At 35.1% G+C, this 22,502-nt stretch overlaps 1 protein-coding gene across 7 annotated transcripts in view; it reads left to right on the top strand.

Annotated features, from left to right (window-relative positions):
- The window catches only part of DNAH7 (dynein axonemal heavy chain 7), a 104,281-nt gene that overhangs the window by 45,458 nt on the left and 36,321 nt on the right, over positions 1–22,502 (top strand). For 5 of the 7 annotated variants that reach the window (XM_021400115.1, XM_021400112.1, XM_021400111.1 and 2 more), the window contains exons 29-42: positions 427–675; positions 3,648–3,797; positions 5,266–5,448; positions 5,980–6,156; positions 6,448–6,579; positions 6,926–7,150; positions 7,802–7,999; positions 10,679–10,834; positions 11,972–12,140; positions 13,870–13,996; positions 15,417–15,636; positions 17,746–18,618; positions 19,423–19,652; positions 20,464–20,794. In XM_021400115.1, the coding sequence (XP_021255790.1) occupies positions 427–675; positions 3,648–3,797; positions 5,266–5,448; positions 5,980–6,156; positions 6,448–6,579; positions 6,926–7,150; positions 7,802–7,999; positions 10,679–10,834; positions 11,972–12,140; positions 13,870–13,996; positions 15,417–15,636; positions 17,746–18,618; positions 19,423–19,652; positions 20,464–20,794 (3,420 nt within the window). The remainder of the gene's footprint in view (positions 1–426; positions 676–3,647; positions 3,798–5,265; positions 5,449–5,979; positions 6,157–6,447; positions 6,580–6,925; positions 7,151–7,801; positions 8,000–10,678; positions 10,835–11,971; positions 12,141–13,869; positions 13,997–15,416; positions 15,637–17,745; positions 18,619–19,422; positions 19,653–20,463; positions 20,795–22,502) is intronic. The other 2 variants (XM_021400114.1, XM_021400116.1) reach the window with 2 other exon arrangements.

Here is a 22,502-nt window from a genome sequence, read left to right as displayed (position 1 = left end):
TTTTTCTTTGTCATTTGTTCTGTCTTCAACTTATTTTGTATTTTTCTTGTTGTGTTGTAAGCAAAAATGCGGAAACTTTGCATTTTAATTTATATTTCTGTTAACTAGTTTTTGGTTATTGAGAAAGCTTTTTCTGCTTTGTAAATAAAAGTTTTGTGAAGTAGTTTGATAGAAGCTAAACAGGTAATTAAATCCTTTTCTGTGTACACACATTACATGAAAAAGGCTCATGAAATAAACATCAATAATAAATTACAAAGTTTTGGCTTAGACAAAGTTATGAGACGTTCATAATTAAATCAAATTATATTTTAATCAAAATAAATATCACTTTGCCTAATTTTAAAGGACAAAGGATTAATTCCACAAGTTTCAAACCAAATGACTGTGGAAATAAATGTACTTCTCAATTAATTGTTTGAATAGGGTATTACCTCTGATTTGTTTCCTGGTGTGAGGCTGCCAAAACCAGACTACAATGACCTGTTGGAAGCCATCAGAGCAAACTGCGTTGCTATGAATTTGCAAATGACTGATGTATTTACTATGAAGATCCTGCAGATATATGAGATGATGATTGTGCGTCATGGCTTTATGATAGTTGGAGAGCCTTTTGGTGGAAAAACTTGTGCATATCGAGTTCTGGCAGGAGCTCTGGGGGACATATGCGAGAAGGTAGCTAAACATATTTTATAAATATTTCTTGTGAAATCTATTTTCAAACAAATTTTATAAAAATATTTTAGTATTTGTACTAAATATCGAATTTACCCGAGGGATCTCTAGGGAAGTTTAAGGGAAAACTGATTGATTGAGAAGCTGTACTTTCAAACTTATATAAGATTGGGTGACCCAATTTTAGATATACATATTTCATATGTTTCTACACATGGAATTTTATCTGAATTCTTTCATGACATTGGACAGGGAATTAGTTAGCTAGTTAAAATTAAGATACACTGTCCCTTGTGAAAGCTTTGTACCAGCTTTCCAACTTACTCATGAGAGCTTTTAAACTCTATTTTGAAAGAGATTATTCTGTTTAGAATTACACGAAACAAATTGATCTTCATCAGCAAAGTTTTGAAAGGCTTCTGATAAGAATATAATACATCCATGTAAAGCCAGAAACTACATATTCCCAATTTATACCAGAGTGCTCGTGCTCGGATGGAAACAGAGAAGAGCAAGTGTTTGATCATCCTTTTGATAAAATTCATCCTTTTTCTTTCTCTTCCTTTCATATAAACTTTCCAGTTGTTGGCACAGGTCCTACAGTCATGGTCATGTTTGAGCCATAGAAGATGCAGTTATCTATAATCTCCATTTACTCATATAAAAGTATCTCTTCTCAGTAAGACATATTTTCGTAGCACCACCTGCTATTAGCATGTAGTATAGGGAAGTGTAAGGAAGGGATACTTCTAGAAAATACATCAGTGGAGTCTAGCAGCGGTATATGTTTTTTGCTAAATGATTTAGTTCTTTTATCTGCTTCTAGGCATATTCATAATTTCAGTTTTTCACTGCATTATGTCCTAGAAAATGCCACACTGTGCTGTCAGATAACAGTGCAAAGTGAATGTGAAAATGTAAAGAAAATCCATTTTTTTTAATTCCGTGCACAGCAATCTTGCTATATATATCAGTGAAGGATAGCTGCAATCATGCAAAAACCTACTATAGGCTTTGGTACAAATACACAGAATTTGTAAATCCATGATAGGCTTGGTCATGCAGCCAACCCCAAGGTCATTTTTATGAATCAAGAAAACTCTGAAATGCACGCCTTCCAAAAGCGATGGGAAGTAAGAAGAATTTTTATAAAAGTATAGCTAGGAGAAAGATTTCCTCTTCAGCTAATTGTTCTTATTATGTTTCAAAGAACCAATTACTTTTTTCAAGGAGAAATAATATAAGTGGGATCAAGTATCATAGTTGTGACACCATCACATGAGAAGTTAAGATTCGTGGTTTCTGAGAGGAAGTTAGGAATCTGAACATCTCTGACAGGTTGCTTATTCTCTTGTTTATTCCGTATCATGTATTCTCATGGAAGCTTGTAAAAAAGTTTTGTTATCAAATGATACTTCTAAAAGTAATCAGTTGCTCCCAGCCTCAAGGACTTAACAGTCTAGATTTTGAAAGTTTATCACATAGAAATCTTCAGCTTTTATGCAGATTGATTGTCAGAACTGCTGAGGAAGACAAAACCCATGCCTGAGAAGCTTGGAAGAACTGAAACATCCAGTCCCTGGACTGGTGAACATTCAAACTTTTCATTTCATGTCTTCCTCTTCACAGAATATTCACTTTCAGCCCAGCAACAAATATACTGTTTTTGAGGCTGGCAGTATCCATACCCATTTTCCCCTCTTTTTGCAAATAACTTTATTTGGATCGGGAAGAAAATAATTACCAGTCATCAGCTCGTGGAAATGTGATAACCTCTGCACATCAGAGGGGAGATTAAGTCAGTTGAATTCTGTTGATCTTGTGGATGAGAGGATGTATTCTATTATTCAAAAAGAATTAAAGTGGGACTTTTTAAAAAAACATTTGTTTATTTAGATACACTGGTCTAATCTAATTTCTTTATTAGGATTTTCTAAGAGTTCCAGATACTGTCAGTAAGAATAAGTATAGCTTTGAAGCAAACACGATCTTCAGGACACTGAATTTCATCATGCTTACTAACTAGAAACATGCAACCCAACACGTTAGCAAAATGTTTTTATTTCCTTAATTTCCTTAGGTGGACATGTATTTTTGTGCAGATATCAGTAAGACTAGGCTGACTAGATTTAGCATTGCCATCAAACAGAAGTGTATTCTTATGATCGTTTATTTGCTTATTTGTTTCCTCTAGTATACTTCAAATTGTGAAGCTTTTGTTTTAGGTATGTAAGAGAAATTCTGTTCCTGTCTGTCAGTCCAATATAACAATAGTTAACTTTTAATTCTGTGACACACTGTCCAGTAAGTTGGCCAAATGAGTGTTTGCAATTAGTCACTTTTGCTTGAAATTCAGTCCTATGGTAGTTTTTACCCACCTAATCTATGATTTGTGCAATATTACATCATGTTTAATCACAAGTATGCAAGAAAAGAATCAGTTCAGTTAATAAAAAATAAAATCAGATATCTTTGCGTGGTTTAAGTTAAAACAAAACACAAGAAGTGAATAAAACAAAAAACCTCTTTGTAGTGGTGTTTTGATGTCAATCTCAGAAATTTACCAGAGCAATCATACTTATTCCTTTGTTAAACATGGAATAAATGAGACAGAGAAAGAGCTTGACCTGTTTTCATCCCTGCATGTGTAAGAATAGATCTTGGGTATCTTGACTGACTGCCTAATGTCCTATTCACTAAGATTTAAATTTAAAAAAAAAAATCCATTTTTATATATCAAGCCACTGTTCAGTATTAAAATTATACTTCCAGCTACATGTGATAAAGTTGGGAGAATTGTCTTTATACACTTGAAAACCATCTTTGAAATGTAATGTTTATGATATTTTTCCTTTTCTAACTTGATGAAGGTTTTATGAAGATTTAATAAATCTTTAAAATTCAAAATAAAACATGATATACCAAATGATATGTTTAATGTTAATGTGATTTTATTACTTTTGTACCATTAGGGGCTGATGGATGAAAACAAAGTTCAGGTCACAGTTTTAAATCCCAAATCCATAACAATGGGTCAGCTATATGGACAATTTGATCCAGTTTCACATGAATGGTCAGATGGCATCTTAGCAGTGAGTTTCAGAGCATTTGCTTCTTCCCAAGTAAGTGCTAACAGCATTAAAAAATTCTGGGAAAAATGACCTTTCAGTACATGCATTTAGGAGTTCAATTCTGTGCTATGTTGAGAACCGTTGTAGGGTTCATAAGCTTAATCATTTGAATGCAGAGACTACAGTTTGTTTTAGTTCTGCTTTGCTCCATGCACGTGACTTTTTGGGTGCTGGTAAATTAAGATCTGTGTTTCAGAAGCCCTTATGTAAAAACAAATTTTGTTGTTTTTCTTTGCATCTATTACAGATAAATGAACATTTAATCTTTTTACCATATTGTACTACCTTATTTTGTCTGTTTTGGATCCAGATCTCCAATATTTATGTATATGGTAATTTTGATGTTAGTTTTGATGTTAAGTTTGTGGAAGCAACTGCTTCCTGAGTGTGGCTTATGTCTGAACTTCCATTAAAGTTCATTGAAACATTTTGACTGAGTATAATAACAGAAGGCTGTTCAGCCTGGAGAAGCTCTGTTCAGAGCCTGAAGGCTCTGAGGAGACCTAATACTGGCTTTCAAGTATCTGAGGGGGGGCTTTAAGAAGGAAGGGGAGAAACTCTTTAGCAGGGTCTGTTGTGTCAGGACAAGGGGAAATGGTTTCAAACTAAAAGAGGGGAGGTTTAGATTGGATATAAGGAAGAAGGTTTTTGAGGGTGGTGAGGCACTGGAAGAGGTTGCCCAGAGAGGTGGCAGATGCCCCATCCTTGGAGACATTCAAGGACAGGCTGGACGGGACTCTGAGCACCCTGATCTAGTGTAGGTGCCCCTGTTCAGTGCAGGGGAGTTGGATTAGATGACCTTTAAGTGTCCTTTCCAATTCAAATGGTTCTATGATTCTATGTATCTACTTGACAGATACTTGAGTTTTTGCTAGTGATGGTAGCATCTGACACTTAACCACTATAAACTTCACTGAGCTAATAGTGTTTTGAAGTTAACTGCTGTGAAGTTCACTATCTCTAGTAGTATTTGTAGAACTGCAGAAGTGATTTGTATTTTGTTGCGTAAGAAATATGATGAATACCTTAGACTATTTACTTATCTGGTAAAATAATATATTAAGTTAGACCTATTGAATTCCATGGTGAATGTGGAATATGTATTACTGATGTTTTGTATTTTTGCATTAATAGTTTAATTTTGTCATAAGTATTTGAATGTGTTGTAGTTTAAATGAAGCAATATACTGCTTTGCAAGTATAACTGAAAGTTTCTAGTAAAAAATATTAACCCTCTATAGCTATCTGTAGTATATGCTTCAAAGTAATACACCTAAATTGTGAACACAGATTGTACGTGTAATTTCAGAAACTATTGAATACAGCTCTGTACTTAGAATATTTTTAATTTTTTTGTGGAAAAAAAATTTAGTTCTAAAATATTTCTTTTACAGTGAACATAATAAAATAAAATACAAATATCTGTGTTTTTTCTATTCTTTTTTTATCTTTTAACCAGACTCCAGATAGGAAATGGCTAATTTTTGATGGACCAGTGGATGCGGTATGGATTGAGAATATGAATACTGTGCTTGATGATAATAAAAAGTTGTGCCTTATGAGTGGAGAGATCATCACAATGTCACAGCAAATGAGCCTTATTTTTGAACCAATGGATTTGGAAGTTGCTTCTCCTGCTACTGTAAGTACCTGTACTTCAATTGCTGATTACAATTATCTTTCATTATGGAGGGTAAAGTGAAGATCTCTAATTTTTTTTTAATTAGATATACTTAACTGAGAAAAATAATTATTTGATGTTTGTTTAGGGTGGAAGACATTGCATCTTGGTTTTCTTCTTCAAATTTTTCATAATCTCACAATATGATGTGAGAGATTATGTGTGTTCTCCAAGGACCCTATAACTGTTTGGAGCCCGATCCTTGCAAAAGCGTGACAAGAAAAAATAATGAATGTGCAAGACCATCCAGTCCAACTGCACACCTATCACCAACGTTTCCCACTAAATCACGTCCCTCAGTACAACATCTACATGTTTCTTGAATGCCTCCAGGGATGGTGGCTCCACCACCTCCCTGGGTGTTATCTTCTCATTATCTTTTAATAATCCTAGAAATTGAATATTGTAATGTTTAAAGTTTCTTTCTTTTAGTTTGAAAAGAGACTTTGTAGATCACTTAATATAACATGTACCTTGTTCATTTACTTCTAGGTTTCGAGGTGTGGTATGGTCTATATGGAGCCCCATATGTTAGGCTGGAGACCATTAATGATGTCTTGGCTAAATACAATGCATTCAGGAATCAGCTCTACTCATAAAGAATTTATAGTAGGCCTGTTTGATGCAATGGCTCCTCTGTGTCTTGAGTTTATTAGGAAACACACAAAGGTGAGGTAAAGAGCTTTTCTGAAAAACAAAGAGCATAGGAATTATTTTTACTTCCAAGGAATAAATCATTTCAGTAGGACAATATCAATTTATTTTTATTTTTCATAACTGCTGTTAAGATGAAGGCTTGTGAGCAAGATGTTCAAAGGATTAACTTGCTTCTGAATGTATTTCAGGCATAAGAACAAAAAAGTAAAAAACAACAAACAAAACCAAAAAAACCCCAACCACTCTCTAATTTCATTGAGTAAAACATACCTGCAATCAAGAGCATTTCTTCTTTCGTTTCAGGAACTATCTCCTACTTCAGATACAAACTTAATTCAATCCCTAATGAATCTGATGGACTGCATGATGGATGAATTTGCAGATGAAGCCAAAATTAAAGCTATGAATGACGATGACATTTTTTCTTGGCTTGAGGTAGGCAGTATGTTCAATGTAAAGAATCAGCACGTTCAAATTGGGACTAATAAAAGCCAATCTATGCTTGAATTTTCTCAAAATAAGGGCTTTGCACTGAGTAGGTCAGGGATTTTGCTGCACAGCAAAGGAGATCAGATGCTGATAGTCAGCATAAACAGTGTTCTATTTACCATAAATGGCATTATATGTTTTACCAGAAGCATGGTCCCAAGCTTTATACATAAAATTAAGTTGGTCAAGTATTATTCTATTGTGATCTGTAGCAAAAATTTATTTGGCTTAGTGAATAAGAGATTTGTAATTTACACGTACTGAATTTGTTTCTTTTATTCTCCAACTGTAGGGTATTTTTTTATTTTCATTGATATGGTCTGTAGGAGCTAGCTGTAAGGAGGATGATCGTCTGAAATTTGACAAAGTTGTTCGAGAAATGCTTAAAGGACCAATTAGTGAGGAAACAAGAGAGCAATATAAATTGTTGAGCAGTATTGATCAGTGTGCTTCAAAGGCATTCACAGTCCCATTTCCAACAGAAGGAACAATTTATGATTATCGGTTTGTCAAAAAGGTGAGGACTGCAAAATAAGATGTGGCCTCAAATATTACATTGTCAAGTAATTTTTTATGAATATTAGAAGGTGTGTATTGTTATTGTAATTTATTTTTTGTTCTTCTGTATGTTTCTGTCACAGAATAGGCAGGATGTCCTTCTTTATGAGCCAAAGTAAGGTCCAGCATTCTGTCTGGGACTTTGAGTATCAAGGCCTGTCTTTTCAGCTGCCATAGTAATTGCCTGTTGTAGAGAAGTTGTTAGCAGAAAATCTACTTCTCTGCCTTCTCATCTGTCCCTTTTCCTTGAGATTGAGATATTAATCTATGATATGACTCTCCCAGATGAGAAGAAAACTGCATAAGTTCTATCTAGTATGCTCCAGAAACTAAAATAAAATAAATGTACCCTTTAGGCACTAGCATGATGTTTCTGTGTAAGTAGTCTGAATTGGCAGTACTGCACTGCATCCAAGTTAAATAAAAATATTTATATTATATTTATATATTTATAATACTGAAACCTGTGAAATTATTTTCAATACTTTTTAAAATTAGCTGATAACTCTATTCATTAATTCATATAACTTTGATATTTCTATTTGCATTGGTTTTATTCTGCTTTTCCCTCTCTATTATAAAAATTTGACTTTCATATAAATTAAAATAGGGATCAGGAATTTGGGAACCTTGGGTGGAAATGCTCAAATCAGCTCCTCCTATACCTCAGGATTTGACGTTTAATGAAATAATAGTGCCAACTCTGGATACAGTTCGATATATGGCATTGATGGAGTTGCTGACAGTGCATCAAAAGCCTTCTATATTTGTGGGGCCAACAGGAACCGGAAAAAGTACCTATATCACTGTAAGTACTTTTAAAACAGATGTTAGAGATTATTGAAAGGGGTTAGATGAGGAGTAAATTGATGACATGAAGAAAATGAGACATGGATCTTTTGGATATTATGAAATGAAATTATGAGCAACTAAAAAAAGAAGTTATGTAGGTGTGGTATTTTTTTCTTATTTTATCTTTATTTTTCTTCACACTTAGAGACTACATTCTTAAGGAGCATTCAAATATCCAGTGAAAAAAGCTGCTAATACCATGTAAACAAGACTCTCCAATTTTATTCCTTTATTGATTTATTTTGCATTGTGATTATATTTCGCATATACTTGGCATGGTCCACAGAGACACTGGTGTACGAAAAACTATTCACTAATTCATCCAGTCAAAACAACAACAAAAAAATATTTATGTTCTAGAGTTAGAAGCAGCAAAAATGTGTGCCACTGTTATTGTGGAAAAGTTTAGGAGATAATAACCTTTATTCCGTTTATACTATGGCAATTCCATGGATTAGCAAACAGTGGAGAACAAAAATTTTGTCACTGAAAGACATCTGAAGGCAAAAAATTAGAAGCAGTATTAGTAAAGAATTCTTTATAGAAACAGACTGTAGTGGGAAGGGAAAATCAGCTTGTCAAAATCGTCCCAGGCGGTTTTCTTTAAAAAATCAATTGGCTGCATATATGTTCATTACAATAAAAAACATTTGCACATTAAGAAATAAAATTTTAAAAAATATATCAAAATAATAGTGTTCTTTCTCTGGAATGTGAAATACTCTTTATATCCTTGTCCTTGGGAGAAAATGAAAAAGAAATACAAATGATGCTGATAATCAGACTAGACTGACTGTAGTTTTTGGTGGTATGCCATTTCTGCTATTTTTGAAAAAAAATGTTTTTGGCAAAATGGTAATACTTGTTCTAGTTTCAGGATTTTTAAGCTAAAGAAAGAAGAAAAATGATAGTTTTTTTTTCAAAATATTTTTAAAATAGTATGGATGACATAGATAAGAATTCTAATGTATGACATTAAAAAGTTTAGATAACTTAATCTTCAGATAGATCGGACAGATACTGGTGGGTTAAATCCTGATGCTGTCAATCTTTCTGGGAGTCTATTAAAACCTGATAAGTAATGGAACTGTAGCAATATAGTGGTCCTGCTGTTGAGGTTCACTTAAGGAAATTTCCAAGTCAGCTTTTTTCATTGTGTTCCATCTAGATCCACGGTAAAGTATTCTTTATTTTTGAGGAAAAAAGTGTTCTAACTCAGTGGAGATATGGCAAAGTCATTACTGCATTTTTAACTGAGATTCTCTAAATGATGCATAAGAGAGAAGCCGGTTCCCCATCATGTCTTTTTGTAGAGAGTTATGCTTTCGATGATTCATGCCATCAGCACAAAACCTGTGTACACTTGTTTTGCAGAGAGTAAGACTTGAACGTTATGTAAGGAGATAAATAAGTTCAGTTCATGTTTTTGAAGCTGTAATTTTCTCTTCCTTTTGTATCATCAAATTAAGTTACTGACTTAGGATTATGTAACCTACTTCAATTTTTAAGTTACTATTCTGAAATAATTAAAAAAAAAGATTAAGACTGGAACAAGGTGTGGTCATAAAAACTGTTCTGGAAATGCAGAAATACAATAAATCATAAATAAAGCATTTATTCATAATGCAGAATATGGTGCATTTTTACTGCCTTGTTAATTCTGGGAGTAGTAGTTAAGAATGTAGTATTTCTTGGGAGTTCAGTATTGATAAAAAGAGAAAGAAATGTGCTTATTGAGTTACATTGCTCTGGTTTTTGTATATTGTCATTATTATACTTTCATGCAGAAGTTCATTGTTTTCATTCAAAAGTAGAAATTAGATGTTATTTCTACTACAAGATCATAAGGTCTGAAAACTCCAAGATCTGTTGATAAGAGATGAAGCAAGTCACTAGAGACATTAATTTATATGCAGCATTGCTCTGTAGCAATGTCTGAAAGGATAACTTAGAACCCTGGGATTTTACTTATGTGTGGGTAAGAAATGAATCCTATTCAGTCTTACTCAAAACAGTGACTTGGATCCAGATTTCCTCTGGAGATTACATTTAAACTAATAAAAAAGAGACTTTGGAAGGTAGCTAGCATTGTAAAATAAGATCAGTCTTGACCATAAAACTTATTTTTACATTTGTTTTTGTATGCCCTTTGAAGGAAATATTCCTGGAAACTCATCAAAACTAAGCATGAGTATTTTGACCTGTGGCTAGCTTAGCATTTTTTGGTGTGGATTAGCACAGGTATTATAAATCAATAGTCATATGTAATTATTATTATTATTATTAATTAATAATCAATAATATGGTGAAGTGTTTTGTTTGCATAAAATACTAACATACTGAATTTATATAATATACTGGGCATTTTTTTCTTTTTTTTTTTAGAATACATGAAAATGTCCATAATGTGAAGTAGAAATTTTTATCTGAATTAAGTTCATTATTATTTTGAATTATTCAAGAATATTGATTTATCTGACGAAATATGATTAAAGTGTTATCTTAAAGATAAATTACTACTTTCTCATATTAAATGAAATAAAAATGGCACAAATTGCTTGTTTAATTGCTACTTGCTAAATTGCTTTAACATTTGTCTACATATGTATTTTAACTTTCTCCTCAATTCTTCCAGAATTTCCTTTTAAATAGTTTGAATAAAGAAGTCTATAAGCCGCTGCTCATTAACTTTTCAGCACAAACTACGGCAGCTCAGACTCAGAATATTATAATGTCAAAGCTGGATAAAAGGAGAAAAGGAATTTTTGGGCCTCCTCTGGGGAAAAGAATGGTAACTGATACATTTCTGTATGCAAGCAAGAGTTTAAATGCAAACAAAAATATATGAATGTGTTATTTTCTCAAGTGATATTGAGAAAGATTGATAAACCCTTGGAGTTCTAATTTTTCTAATTTACATGCAGAATTTTCCTATCTTATTTCTCTCTTTCACCAATAATATGCATCTCATTTTAATCAACTGAAGAAAAGGATATGATAGATATATATGATATGAATAACGGTGAACAGCATATCATACTTCCTCCTCCATATTTTGTGACACTGTTCTTAAGACAAGAGTTCTTTATGGGTAAGGTGCTGCTGACAGCTCTTGAGTGTTGTGGTCTCTGAGTTTTATATACATCTAAAAGTGGAATTACCAAGGGTTTGTCATTTGTTGTAGATTTGGATTTTTTATGTTATGGAGACAAGAAGCTTGCTCACCCTTGTTGCTCATTTGCATGGGCATCTGTCAATGGAGACGCAAACAGAACTCTGGAGTGAAAAAAATGGATATAGGAACCAAGTCAGGTTTCTTTTGAAGGATCACTAATTCAAAGCCATCTCAGTTTGTTGCTCAGATTACAATTTTAAATAAGAAAAAGGCTGGTGGCTTAACCTGTTTTCATTTTGACCAAATTTCTTCTCCATATCAATTAAAGAAAGAGAAGAAAGAGGGATAAAAGGCATAAATGTGTTTCTAGAACTTGCATTATTTGTATTAGGTTAGCTGTGTGAAGATGTTTCCTGATCAGCGGTGGCATGTGCTTTAGGAATAGCAGTGCTAAAAATGATATAATGCTTAATAGACTTGATAGTCAAAGTGAAGTTTGAAATTTTCATGGCTCTTCTTGACTCTTGAATTTTAACAAGAAAAGGCTAATAAGTGGCACAGAAGGCTTAAGTATTTGCCATCTTTCATTAAATGTTCTCAGATACAAGAAAAGAAATACAGATTCTCTCTCCTCTGTAAGTATGTTTTGGAATGTCTTCAGAATTGGCACAGCTACTTTTAAAGTTGTTTTGCATTTAATTTGACAGCAACTACAGTAAGAACTTTGTGATGATTCTCAAAAGGTTGTACTTGTGTACTATACCAATTCAGCAAAATCAATAAATACAAAATTCCTTTGTTTTCCCTTTTCAGGTTGTATTTGTAGATGATGTAAACATGCCAGCCCGAGAGGTCTATGGTGCTCAACCTCCTGTTGAATTACTACGACAGTGGTTAGATCACTGGAATTGGTATGACCTTAAAGACTGCTCAATGATTAAACTTGTAGATATTCAGATTGTTTGTGCAATGGGACCACCAGGTAAGAGATGTATACTGTACATTTTTTTCCCTGTTTCTTTGGTTTTCAAATGCTAAATGCTTATTGCTTTAGTTTCAGTCTTTATGGCTAGGAATAGGACTTTCTTGTAGGAAACACGAGCAGGAGTCACATTAAAGTGGTTGAAGAGCAGCAAAGTGACTACACAAGCCTAACAGGAAGAAATATTGCTTTGTAGGAAGACAAGAGTGTATCTGGACAGTATTTTTGATAATCTTCTGGGCTAATGAAACCTTCTTTGAAACTTTTAAAAATAGCAGCAAATAAACCTTACTTTACTTGGCACAAAAATGAAGTAAATCACATGATGTACGGAGGTCATCTTTCTCATAGCCTGTTTACATGTTGACTATATATATGTAGTGTGCTCCAACAGTAATGCCTCCTATTTATTTCTATGGAAAATACAACAAATACAAAGAGCACAGTAACACTGATAGAGGAAATTCTCAGGTACAAAACACTGCTGTTCAATGCAGTCACCACCATTATCTGTGCATTTTTACCAGCAATGAATAGCCTGCGCCCTATGCTCATAAAAATCTGCATCAGCAGAGGTGACAGGCTGTCACCACTGCTGAAGCATGCCATCCACCCCCCACTGTGCTCACATCCACTGTTTGGTTACCTTAAATGTTCTGTAAGCATCAGTGAATGTCAGTGGGTGCCATTTTTTCTGCATGGAGGAGTTCATTGACATACCATTGTTTTATATGCTCTTCCACTTCAGACGCCATTGTCAGACTGCCCCTCTGCTGCCATATGTCGCACGGCAACAACATGTAACGGGATAGTGGTTGGCAGATTCAACCTCTACTGCCATACTACCAACATCTGCCTCTGATGTTGTGGGCCAGCATAATAAAATGGGAGACATTACTTTCAGAGCAATCCCTGAGCTGCAGCTGCACACTCTGCCATCTACCCCCATCCTCTTCAGGTTTTTCTACATCATGTCACCTGGTATGGAATATCCTCTAGCCAGTTTAGGTCAGCTGTCCTGGTTCTACTCCTTAACTTCTTGTGTGCTCTCAGCCCTCCTCACTAGTAGGACAGTATGAAAAGCTGAGAAACTGAAATGTCCTTGGCTCTGTGCAGTACTGTTCAGCAACAACTAAAACACTGATACGTTATCGACATTTTTTTTCTCCTAAAGCCAAAACATAGCATTATACCAGACACTATGAAGAAAAAAAGAATATCAGCTCCCAGCTGAAGCCAGGACAGCAGTGTTCATCCACAGTTCAAAGCACTTTATCTAAACCATTAGTCTGTGGAACTGAACAGAGGGAAACTGTGAAAGAAAAGCCCAACTTAATTGTACATCTTACTTTTTAGAAATTATTTTTCATTTTGGCCAAATCTTGGAGGCGCTTTTTTCTGTAAAGCTTCCCTTTGTTCCTTTCTCAGGCTTTTTTACATGAGGATGCTTTCAAAATCAAGAATATACACATAGAGTTTATGATAAAAACTTTCTTCTGCAACAGACATGTGGTTAAAATAATTTCAGGTCTATTTATCTATAACCTGAACATTTCAGTCTTTATTTTGCATGCTGTTTTTCACAAGAGTTTAGGACGTGGTGAAGTACTTTTCAGTGAGGCACTGCTAGTTGAATGAAAGATGAATATTAAAAAAATATTGCTAGGCTTTTACTGTTTTACTCTAATTTTTTCTGTTATTTACAATAGTAGTGCTTTCTAATACTTAGGTGGTGGTCGAAACCCAGTAACACCACGATTCTTGCGACACTTCAATAAAATTACCATTAATGAGTTTGATGATGAATCCATGTACACAATATTTTCTAGAATCTTAGAGTGGCATCTGACTATATGGTAAGAGACCTTTTTGTATGAAAAAAATAAAAAAAAATTATGTTACTAGGAAATCTGAAAGATGTTTGTAGGAACTTTCTCTTTTAAAGAAATGACCATCTTTTATATCCTGTGCCTTTTGTGGCATTCATTACTCCAACTGAACTAGTGATCATGCTGAAATAGTGGAGAAGTTATTCTTCTAAAGTTTCCAACGAAGTTTTAGATTAGCTGAGGCTAAGTAAGTTAGTTGAGATATTTTATTAATACAGTGTTCTTTGATGTGTAAATAGAATTTGATTAGTAATTGTTCAAAGAACAGAACCAGAATCTGTTCTTAAATTTCCTCTGGTTTGACAAGGTTTATTCTATCTTTAGCCTTTCACTGCTGCAAAATTTTAAATTGTATTATTAGAATTTTTTATATTTTTATTGATTTAACTTCCATTATTCTATCCATTCTAACAGCAAAGTCTCAGAAAATTGTAATATCCTGTTTCTTGACTAGGTTTATGCTTGACAGCTTCTGACCCTTTGAGAGGGAGATAGAAGGAAGACAGCAAGGACTATTAGACCAACTTTTCTGTTGCTGTTGTTAGTCATAAAAATATGAGGGGGGGAAGGGTATAATTGTTTATGTCTAATGTAGGCAATTTTTCCAGCATGTACCACGGTTACTAGATTTGATTCATAGATAAGGTTAGTCTTTTAATCTAGTAAGAGAACTAATATTTGTAAAACTGCCCATGAAGAAGTATAAATATTCTGTGCTGGTCAGACCTCACCTGGAGTACTGTCTCCAGATGTGGAGTCCTCAGTACAGGAGATATGTGGGCCTGTTGGAGCACATTCATGGGAGTGCAACAGAAATGATCTGAGGGATGGAACACCTCCTCTGTGAAGGCAGACTGAGAGAGTTGGGGCTGTTAGCCTGAGGAAGAAAAGGTTTCATAGGGAGACCTAGTAGTGGCCTTCCAGGATCTGAATGGGGGCTATAGGAAAGAAGGGGCCAGACTCTCTAACAGAGTCTGTTGAGATAGTAAAAGAGGAAATGGCTTCAAACTATAAGAGGGGAGATTTAGATTGCATATAAGGAAGAAAGTTTTTACAGTGAGGGTGGTGAGGCACTGGAAGAGGTTGTCCAGAGAGGTGGTGGATGCTCCATCCTTGGAGGCATTCAAGGTCAGTTTGAACCAGGCTCTGAGCCCCCTGATCTAGTGTAGGTGTTCCCTATTCATTGCAATGGGGTTGGACTAGATGACCTTGAAGAGTCCCTTCCAGTTCAAATGATTTTATGATTATGTAATTACAGAATTTCAAAACTGGCATGGACTCAGGAGTAAATCGAAGTCTGCATTATTGTATTGTTTATTAATTCATATTAGCATGTGATAGAATTGTGAGAGCCACTCTGTTCTTACCACCTTTTATACGTTATCAGTTACAGCTTTCCATCACAATATGTAGAACTGATTCCGCAAATTATTAATGGAACCATGCATATGTATAAAGAAGCTATGAAGAATCTACTTCCTACCCCAGCCAAATCACACTATTTGTTCAATCTCCGTGATTTTTCACGTGTTATTCAAGGTGTTTGCCTGTCAAGGCCTGAAACAACAGAGTCTACAGGAATGATGAAACGTCTCTGGGTTCATGAGGTAAATCACATAATACTAAGAAATAATTGTATTTAAGATGCATTTGGGTTAGGGAGGTCCCAGATATGTGTACAGACTGGGAGAAGGACTCCTTGAGAGCGGCCCTGGTGGATGAAATGCTGGACATGAAGCAAAGCCTTCGACACTGTCTCCCGCAGTATTCTCCTGGAGAAGCACGAGGGGAATAGCCTCAAGTTGTGCCTGGGGAGATTTAAGCTGGACATTAGGAAATACTACTACTCTGAAAGAGTGGTCAGGCACTGGAATGGGCTGCCCAGGGAAGTGGTGGAGTCACCGCCCCTGGAGGTGTTCAAGAAATGTTTAGATATAGCGTTGAGAGACATGGTTTAGTGGGGTTATTGGTGGTGGGTGGATGGTTGGACTGGATGATCTTGTAGGTCTTTTCCAACCTAGCTAATACTATGATTTTATGAGCCAGTAGCACTATGCATGTTCTTTTAGACAAAAAGGCCAACAGAATCCTGGGTTGCATCAAAAGAAGGGTGGCCAACAGAGCAAGAGAGGTGATTGTCCTCCTTTACTCTGCCCTTGTGAGACCCTATCTGAAGTATTGCTTCCAGGTGTGGAATTCTCACCTCAGGAAGGATGTGGAGCTTTTGGAGTGGGTCTGGAGGAGGGTCACAAAGATGATTAGATGGCAGGAGCACCTCTTCTGTGAAGACAGGCTGAGGGAGCTGAGCTTATTCAACCTGGAAAAGAGAAGGCTGTGGGGAGACCTCATTGCAGCCTTCCAGTACTTAAAGGAAGCTTATAAACAGGAGGGAAGTCAACTTCTTACATGGGTAGATAGTGATAGGACAAGGGAGACTGGTTTAAACAAGGTAAGGGGAGGTTTTTCACTGAGAGTGTTGTGAGGTGCTGGAACAGGCTGCCCAGAGAAGTTCTGGATGCTCCATCCCTGGAGATTTTCAAGGCTGGGTTGGATGTGACCCTGGGCAACCTCATCTAGTGCCTGATTTATTGGTTGGAAACCCTTCCTCCTGTGGCATGCAGATTGGAACTTTGAGGTCGCTTCCAACCCAGACCATTCTGTGATTCTATGGAAATATGAATCATATCTTCATAGACAAGTTGACTGTTGATTCACTTCCATGCGACTATGTGGTCTCTGGTTGCTCCTTTGAATGCTTACACAGTCCTTTCCATTTCTTCTCTCCTTCCTCCTCACAAAAAAGACAAATTAATCATGAAAATAACAGCAAGTAGTCCTGGAAATTTTAGTGATCTGAAGTTTGAGCCCTATTTTATTACTATTATTATTTTTTTCTTCTGATCTTCCTTTAGAAGAAACTTCCAACCCTTCGGTCTTCTGCAAATGCTTCCCATCAGTGATAGTAGAATAGACACCTTAGAGGAGCTCAAGTGAAACATTGCTGCTTTTTTTTTTTTATTTATTTTTCCTCTGGAATTAAAGGAAAGCAAGGTTGTTTGTAATTGTTGCTTTTAAAATATTTGGCAGTAGTTTATAGAATCAACATAAAGTAACTACAGAAGAGATCTTTGGTAGTCAGCCCATCAACTATCCTTCCTCAAAGCAGGATCACATAAAGAAAGGAACAATAGCAAATTTTGAAGAAGCTTTTCTAGAAGCTTTTTACAGTTCTCTGAGTACAAATACAACCCACTCCAGGCAATCCATTCCTGTTCTTCACCATCTTATTAATTAAAAAGATTTTCTATTATCCAGCTGCGGTCTTCTTTCCTGAAATACAAACCCATAACTTGTCCTATTTTTCCGTATCAGAAAGATCAGAATTCCTACCTCTCTGCAGCAGCCTTTTCTACATTTATATATTAATAAACACATAACATTTATTAGAATGTGCATAGCAAATATATATATATATATATATACACATGTATTTCCACACAGGTATCTACTTTAATTCCAAGATAATAATATTGGGCTCAACTGTTCCAATTGATTCTAAATATCTGTTTCTTTATTTCTACGTTTTAAAGTTTAAGATACTTTATATTCTGAAATCTTTTTTTTTCTTTGATTTGTATTTGGTTTATCTTTATTAAAATAAATATAAATTCAAGAGCAGAAGCAACTACTAAAATGTAATTATTTTGATCATACAGGTCCTTAGAGTATATTACGATCGCTTGGTGGACAATCCTGATAGGGCTTGGCTTGTTGGATTTATCCAAGAGATTATGAATAAAGACTTGCATGAAGACTTTCATGAACTTTTCCAAAATCTGGACTCCAATAGTGATGGCAGAGTGGAAGAAGATGACTTGCGTACCTTAATGTTTTGTGATTTTCATGACCCTAAAAGAGATGACACTAAATATAGAGAGATCACTGATGCAGATCAGCTGAGATTAGTTGTAGAGAGTCATCTTGAAGAGTTTAATAACTTAAGCAAAAAGCCAATGCAGCTAGTCTTGTTCCAGTTTGCTATAGAACATATTTGTAGAATTTCCCGTATTCTGAAACAGCCTCGCAGCCATGCCCTCCTTGTTGGTGTTGGAGGGAGTGGTCGACAATCTCTTACTCGATTAGCAGCCCACATGGCTGAGTACAACCTTTTTCAGGTTGAAATAACTAAAAGTTATGGTATCAATGAATGGCACAAAGACTTAAAAGACATACTAAGGAAATCTACAGAAGCGGAAATGCAGGGAGTTTTCTTGTTCACTGATACACAGATAAAAAAAGAGTCATTCTTGGAAGACATTAACAACTTACTAAATGCAGGCGAAGTGCCAAACCTCTTTGCTGTAGATGAGAAACAAGAAATTTGTGAACAAATGCGTCAAATAGATCGCCAGAGGGACAGGACAAAACAAACGGATGGTAGCCCTATAGCTCTTTTTAATATGTTTGTTGATCGCTGCCGAGATCAGCTTCATATAGTATTGGCAATGAGTCCAATTGGAGATGCTTTCCGTAATCGCCTTCGTAAATTTCCTGCTCTTGTCAACTGCTGCACGCTAGACTGGTTTCAGGTAAAAAGAAAAATTTTATTTGGCTTAATTTTCTAATGGAAATGCAATAGAAACATGACTTCAGCCATTTTTGTGGCAAGTAATTCTGATTAAGATAGCAGTGAAAAATACCTTGGATTTTTTTAGTGTTATGCTTTAAATTGTTTACCGACTTAGAATAAACCTGACTGTAATAAAAGCTAATATAGGAAGAATACAAAATCATCAATAAAATAAATGTCTGATTGTGGTATAAGAGTATAACTGAATGAACATAGTACTGTAGACATTATAGATTTAAAAATGAATTGTTTTCTATTATTACAAGTACTACCAGAATCTGTGTCCCCAAAAAAGTTTGAAAGTGAAAAAGTTTGAAACTTTTTGATGCAGACCACCATTTTTTCCCAATTACTCTGCAATAAGACTGTATTTTGGATGTGCCATGCTAAAGACTCTAGATACAATACGTAAAGTGTAGTCTATCAAGTTTTAAAAGGTCCTACTGCAACTTGAAAAGAATTTTTAAAGAGGAATAACAACCTTACACCAATATGGACATATTGAAAATGTGAGATTTTCCTTTAAGTAACAATGTTTCCTCTAGATGAGATAAGACAGGGGGCTTGAACTAAATCTCTAGGAATTTGAGTTCTTTCTAGATATGTTATTGTCCTCTTCTATAATGATGATACAGGCCATTTCTTTATGTCTCAGTATCTTCATCTATGAAATAGGATAAAGATTCTTTTTTTTTTTTAAAACGTTTTGATATTTATAAGTGTGAAGTACTGAATAAGAGAAGCGTTTACTCATTTGTTATAGACGTGGCCTGAAGATGCATTAGAAGCAGTTGCCTCTCGTTTCTTGGAAGATGTTGAAATGTCAGAAGAAACTCGAAGTGGGTGTATTGATATGTGTAAAAGCTTCCATACATCTACCATTGTTTTATCTGATTTATACCATGTGGAGCTTCAAAGACACAACTATGTTACACCTACTTCATACTTGGAATTGATCTCCACTTTTAAAACTCTGCTTGAAAAGAAGCGCACGTAAGAATTTATGCATCCTTTACTAACAGAACCCAAGTTCACAAAAAATATTATTTTCTATCTTCTGTAGCTAATCTGAACAAAACAAGGAATTGTTTCTAGTAAAATAAAACATAATTAAAATTATAATAATTGATACTGCCTGCTTCCTCTGAGATTTAATGGAGGCCGTAAGAAAGATATCTGGGAAATCAGCTTCTGAGTTGATAGGTGCCACCAGCTTGGTAGTGGGCAACAGCTGTGCTGTGCTCATTCAGAAAGGATTTCTGCACATCTGTGCAGCTGTTCATTCATGTCTGGTGAGAGGAAGTTCTTCTGCTTTCCTTTTGTTCCCACTAATTGGATTCTGCCATAAAAATTAAGACAAGTTCTCAGTTTCACCAACATGCTGTGAAATACTCCACATTCATATTCTGATACTAAAAGTATTTTCTCAATTATATTAATTCTATTCCAGGCTCACCTCAAATAATAATCTCTTCCCTTTTCTTTCCTTTTCTCTTAACTACTGTATCATCTTGATTTTGTAGTTCCTGGCACTCTGTTGGCAGTAGCTTAATAATTGCTCACTTATATTGAAGTGATAATATATTTATCTATAAACCAATCTCTGTGTATGCATAGTGGAGCAGTTAAAGACTATGGCTTAAGTAATTCCTGCTATAATTGTTATTTGTTGAGCAGATAAAACAAGCATGATGGAGTATTTGGTTACTCGATGTATTGAGAAATCTGGGGAATGGGCACCAGTGAATGCGGTGGTCGAGTACTGATAAAATGTTTTTATAATAAAGAGCTATTGTATTTTCAGCAAGGTGATGGAAATGAAAAGAAGATATGAAGTTGGCTTGGAGAAACTGAACTCTGCTACATCTCAAGTCGCCTGCATGCAGTCTGAGCTGGAAGCTCTGCAGCCTCAGTTACGAGAAGCTAGCAAGCAAGTTGATGAGATGATGGTGGTTATTCAAAAAGAATCCTTGGAAGTAGCCAAAACTGAAAAAATTGTGAAAGCTGATGAAGCAGTGGCAAATGAGCAAGCTATGGCTGCCAAAGCCATCAAAGATGAATGTGATGCTGACTTAGCTCAAGCAATGCCTTATTTAGAAGCTGCTCTGGCTGCTCTTGACACTCTCACTGCACAGGTACATCTAACTGTACATATTTATGCACTAGAGAGGTATTTGGAGAAACAAAAGCTATCTACTTTTCAGATTTTACATTATACTAACAAAAATTCTCATAATTTTTAAACTTTTGGAGATCTTTTGGTTTTAAAAATAAAACATTACTGTATTCTGTAGCAAAAATACGATAAAGCTGTTTTTGTGGATTACAGGATCAAATATTATACTAGACATTTCAAAATTCAAAGCTATAAAAATATTTTGACTCAGCTAGTCAAATTAGGAAAAGATATGTATACTTTTCACTTTCTTATTCAGAACTTTTCAGCCTGTCTACTAATATTTTTACATCTAGTCTTTCAGAGTCTAGGAATTGAGATTCTATGTCTCCTCATTTTAAGGGAGTATGACATAGGAATTCAAAGCAGCCAACTTCTAGTTTTATGGATATCCAGTTCTCCCTTGCCCATAGTGGGATGAGAGGAATTTTCCCAGACTGTAAAAGTGAGGATGGACTGCGTGCTTCTGCTACTGTTAAAAACAAGATTTTCAAATACTTTCAAGGAAATCTTACATGAAAGCAAATGTTTTGTTATCTACAGCTACTGTTGTTACAGATTTAGATAGTTTTAGATTAGGTCATTGTCAGATCATTGGCATGGTTTGTGAAAATAGTAGATGACTTCTTAGTCACTTCAAGGCTTTTGCATGTTTGTGAACAATGAAATGAGAACGTGGTTTGAAGGCCAGTTAATAATTCTTCAGCTCCTTTGAATGCCTAGTGTATCAAAAAAGGTGTATAATAATATAGAAGGAATAAAAAAAGGAGTAGGAACATCCAGTGGGAACGTGGGGGAGTAAGAGGTTTTCCCTCAAAATGTAATTAAGTAGCATGACAAAAACAAATAAAAAGTGCAGGTAGGAGACCTTAGAGTACCTATGCTGGACTTTCTGATTTGCACGTAACTCCACTGATGGTAATCAGAGCAAGACACATGTTGCATATTGTGCCCACAAACCCACATGCATAAATGCGCTTGTAAGTTCCTTGTTTAGAGAAACAGATCTATACATAATTCAGTACTGCTGAAATGAGTATCGTTCTCTTCCATCATTCATTTCATTAATGAAAATACTGCATTTCTGGAGCTAGAATCTGTAATTTTGGTAAACTCTTTATCTTTTGATAAAGTCTGATAAAGTGTGCTTGTCATCATACCACGTACAAAGAACATTAACATTTTGCATTTAATATCACGTACTGATATCTCCCTCTTTTCACAAACAGCAATTCTCTTGCTTTTCTTACAGTTAGTCTTACAGTTACAGAAATTTTCTTAGAGTTCATTTTGCTTTTAGCTGCAAAATAGTTTGCATTTAGTCTTTAAAATAGTCTTTTACTCAAAACCCTCATCAATATTAAGTTAATTTGTATTTTGTCCTTAATTTCATTTCATGGAGTGGCTAACTTTGATATTTGTTCTCTTAGACTTCCTTTCCTGGGAGTTCTATCAACCTGTTCTGACTACCTCATTGAAATTCCCTGGCTTTATTTGTCTGCTGTCCTTTCTCTCACTTGAGCACTTGCATGATTGGAATTGTTGGTCTTAAAACAAAGCTTAAAGCTCCTTCAACTGTAGTTCACTGTTGCAAAGAAATTATTTTCTTTATATTTTCATCTAGTCTAATCATTTCTGTGTTTCTCTGGCATGAGTAAAAATTTCCA

This window comes from Numida meleagris, chromosome 5, assembly GCF_002078875.1.
Source record: "Numida meleagris isolate 19003 breed g44 Domestic line chromosome 5, NumMel1.0, whole genome shotgun sequence".
NCBI lineage: Eukaryota > Metazoa > Chordata > Aves > Galliformes > Numididae > Numida > Numida meleagris.
The sequence above is the reverse complement of the archived record's forward strand: the minus strand, read 5'-3'. Positions and strand labels throughout refer to the sequence as shown.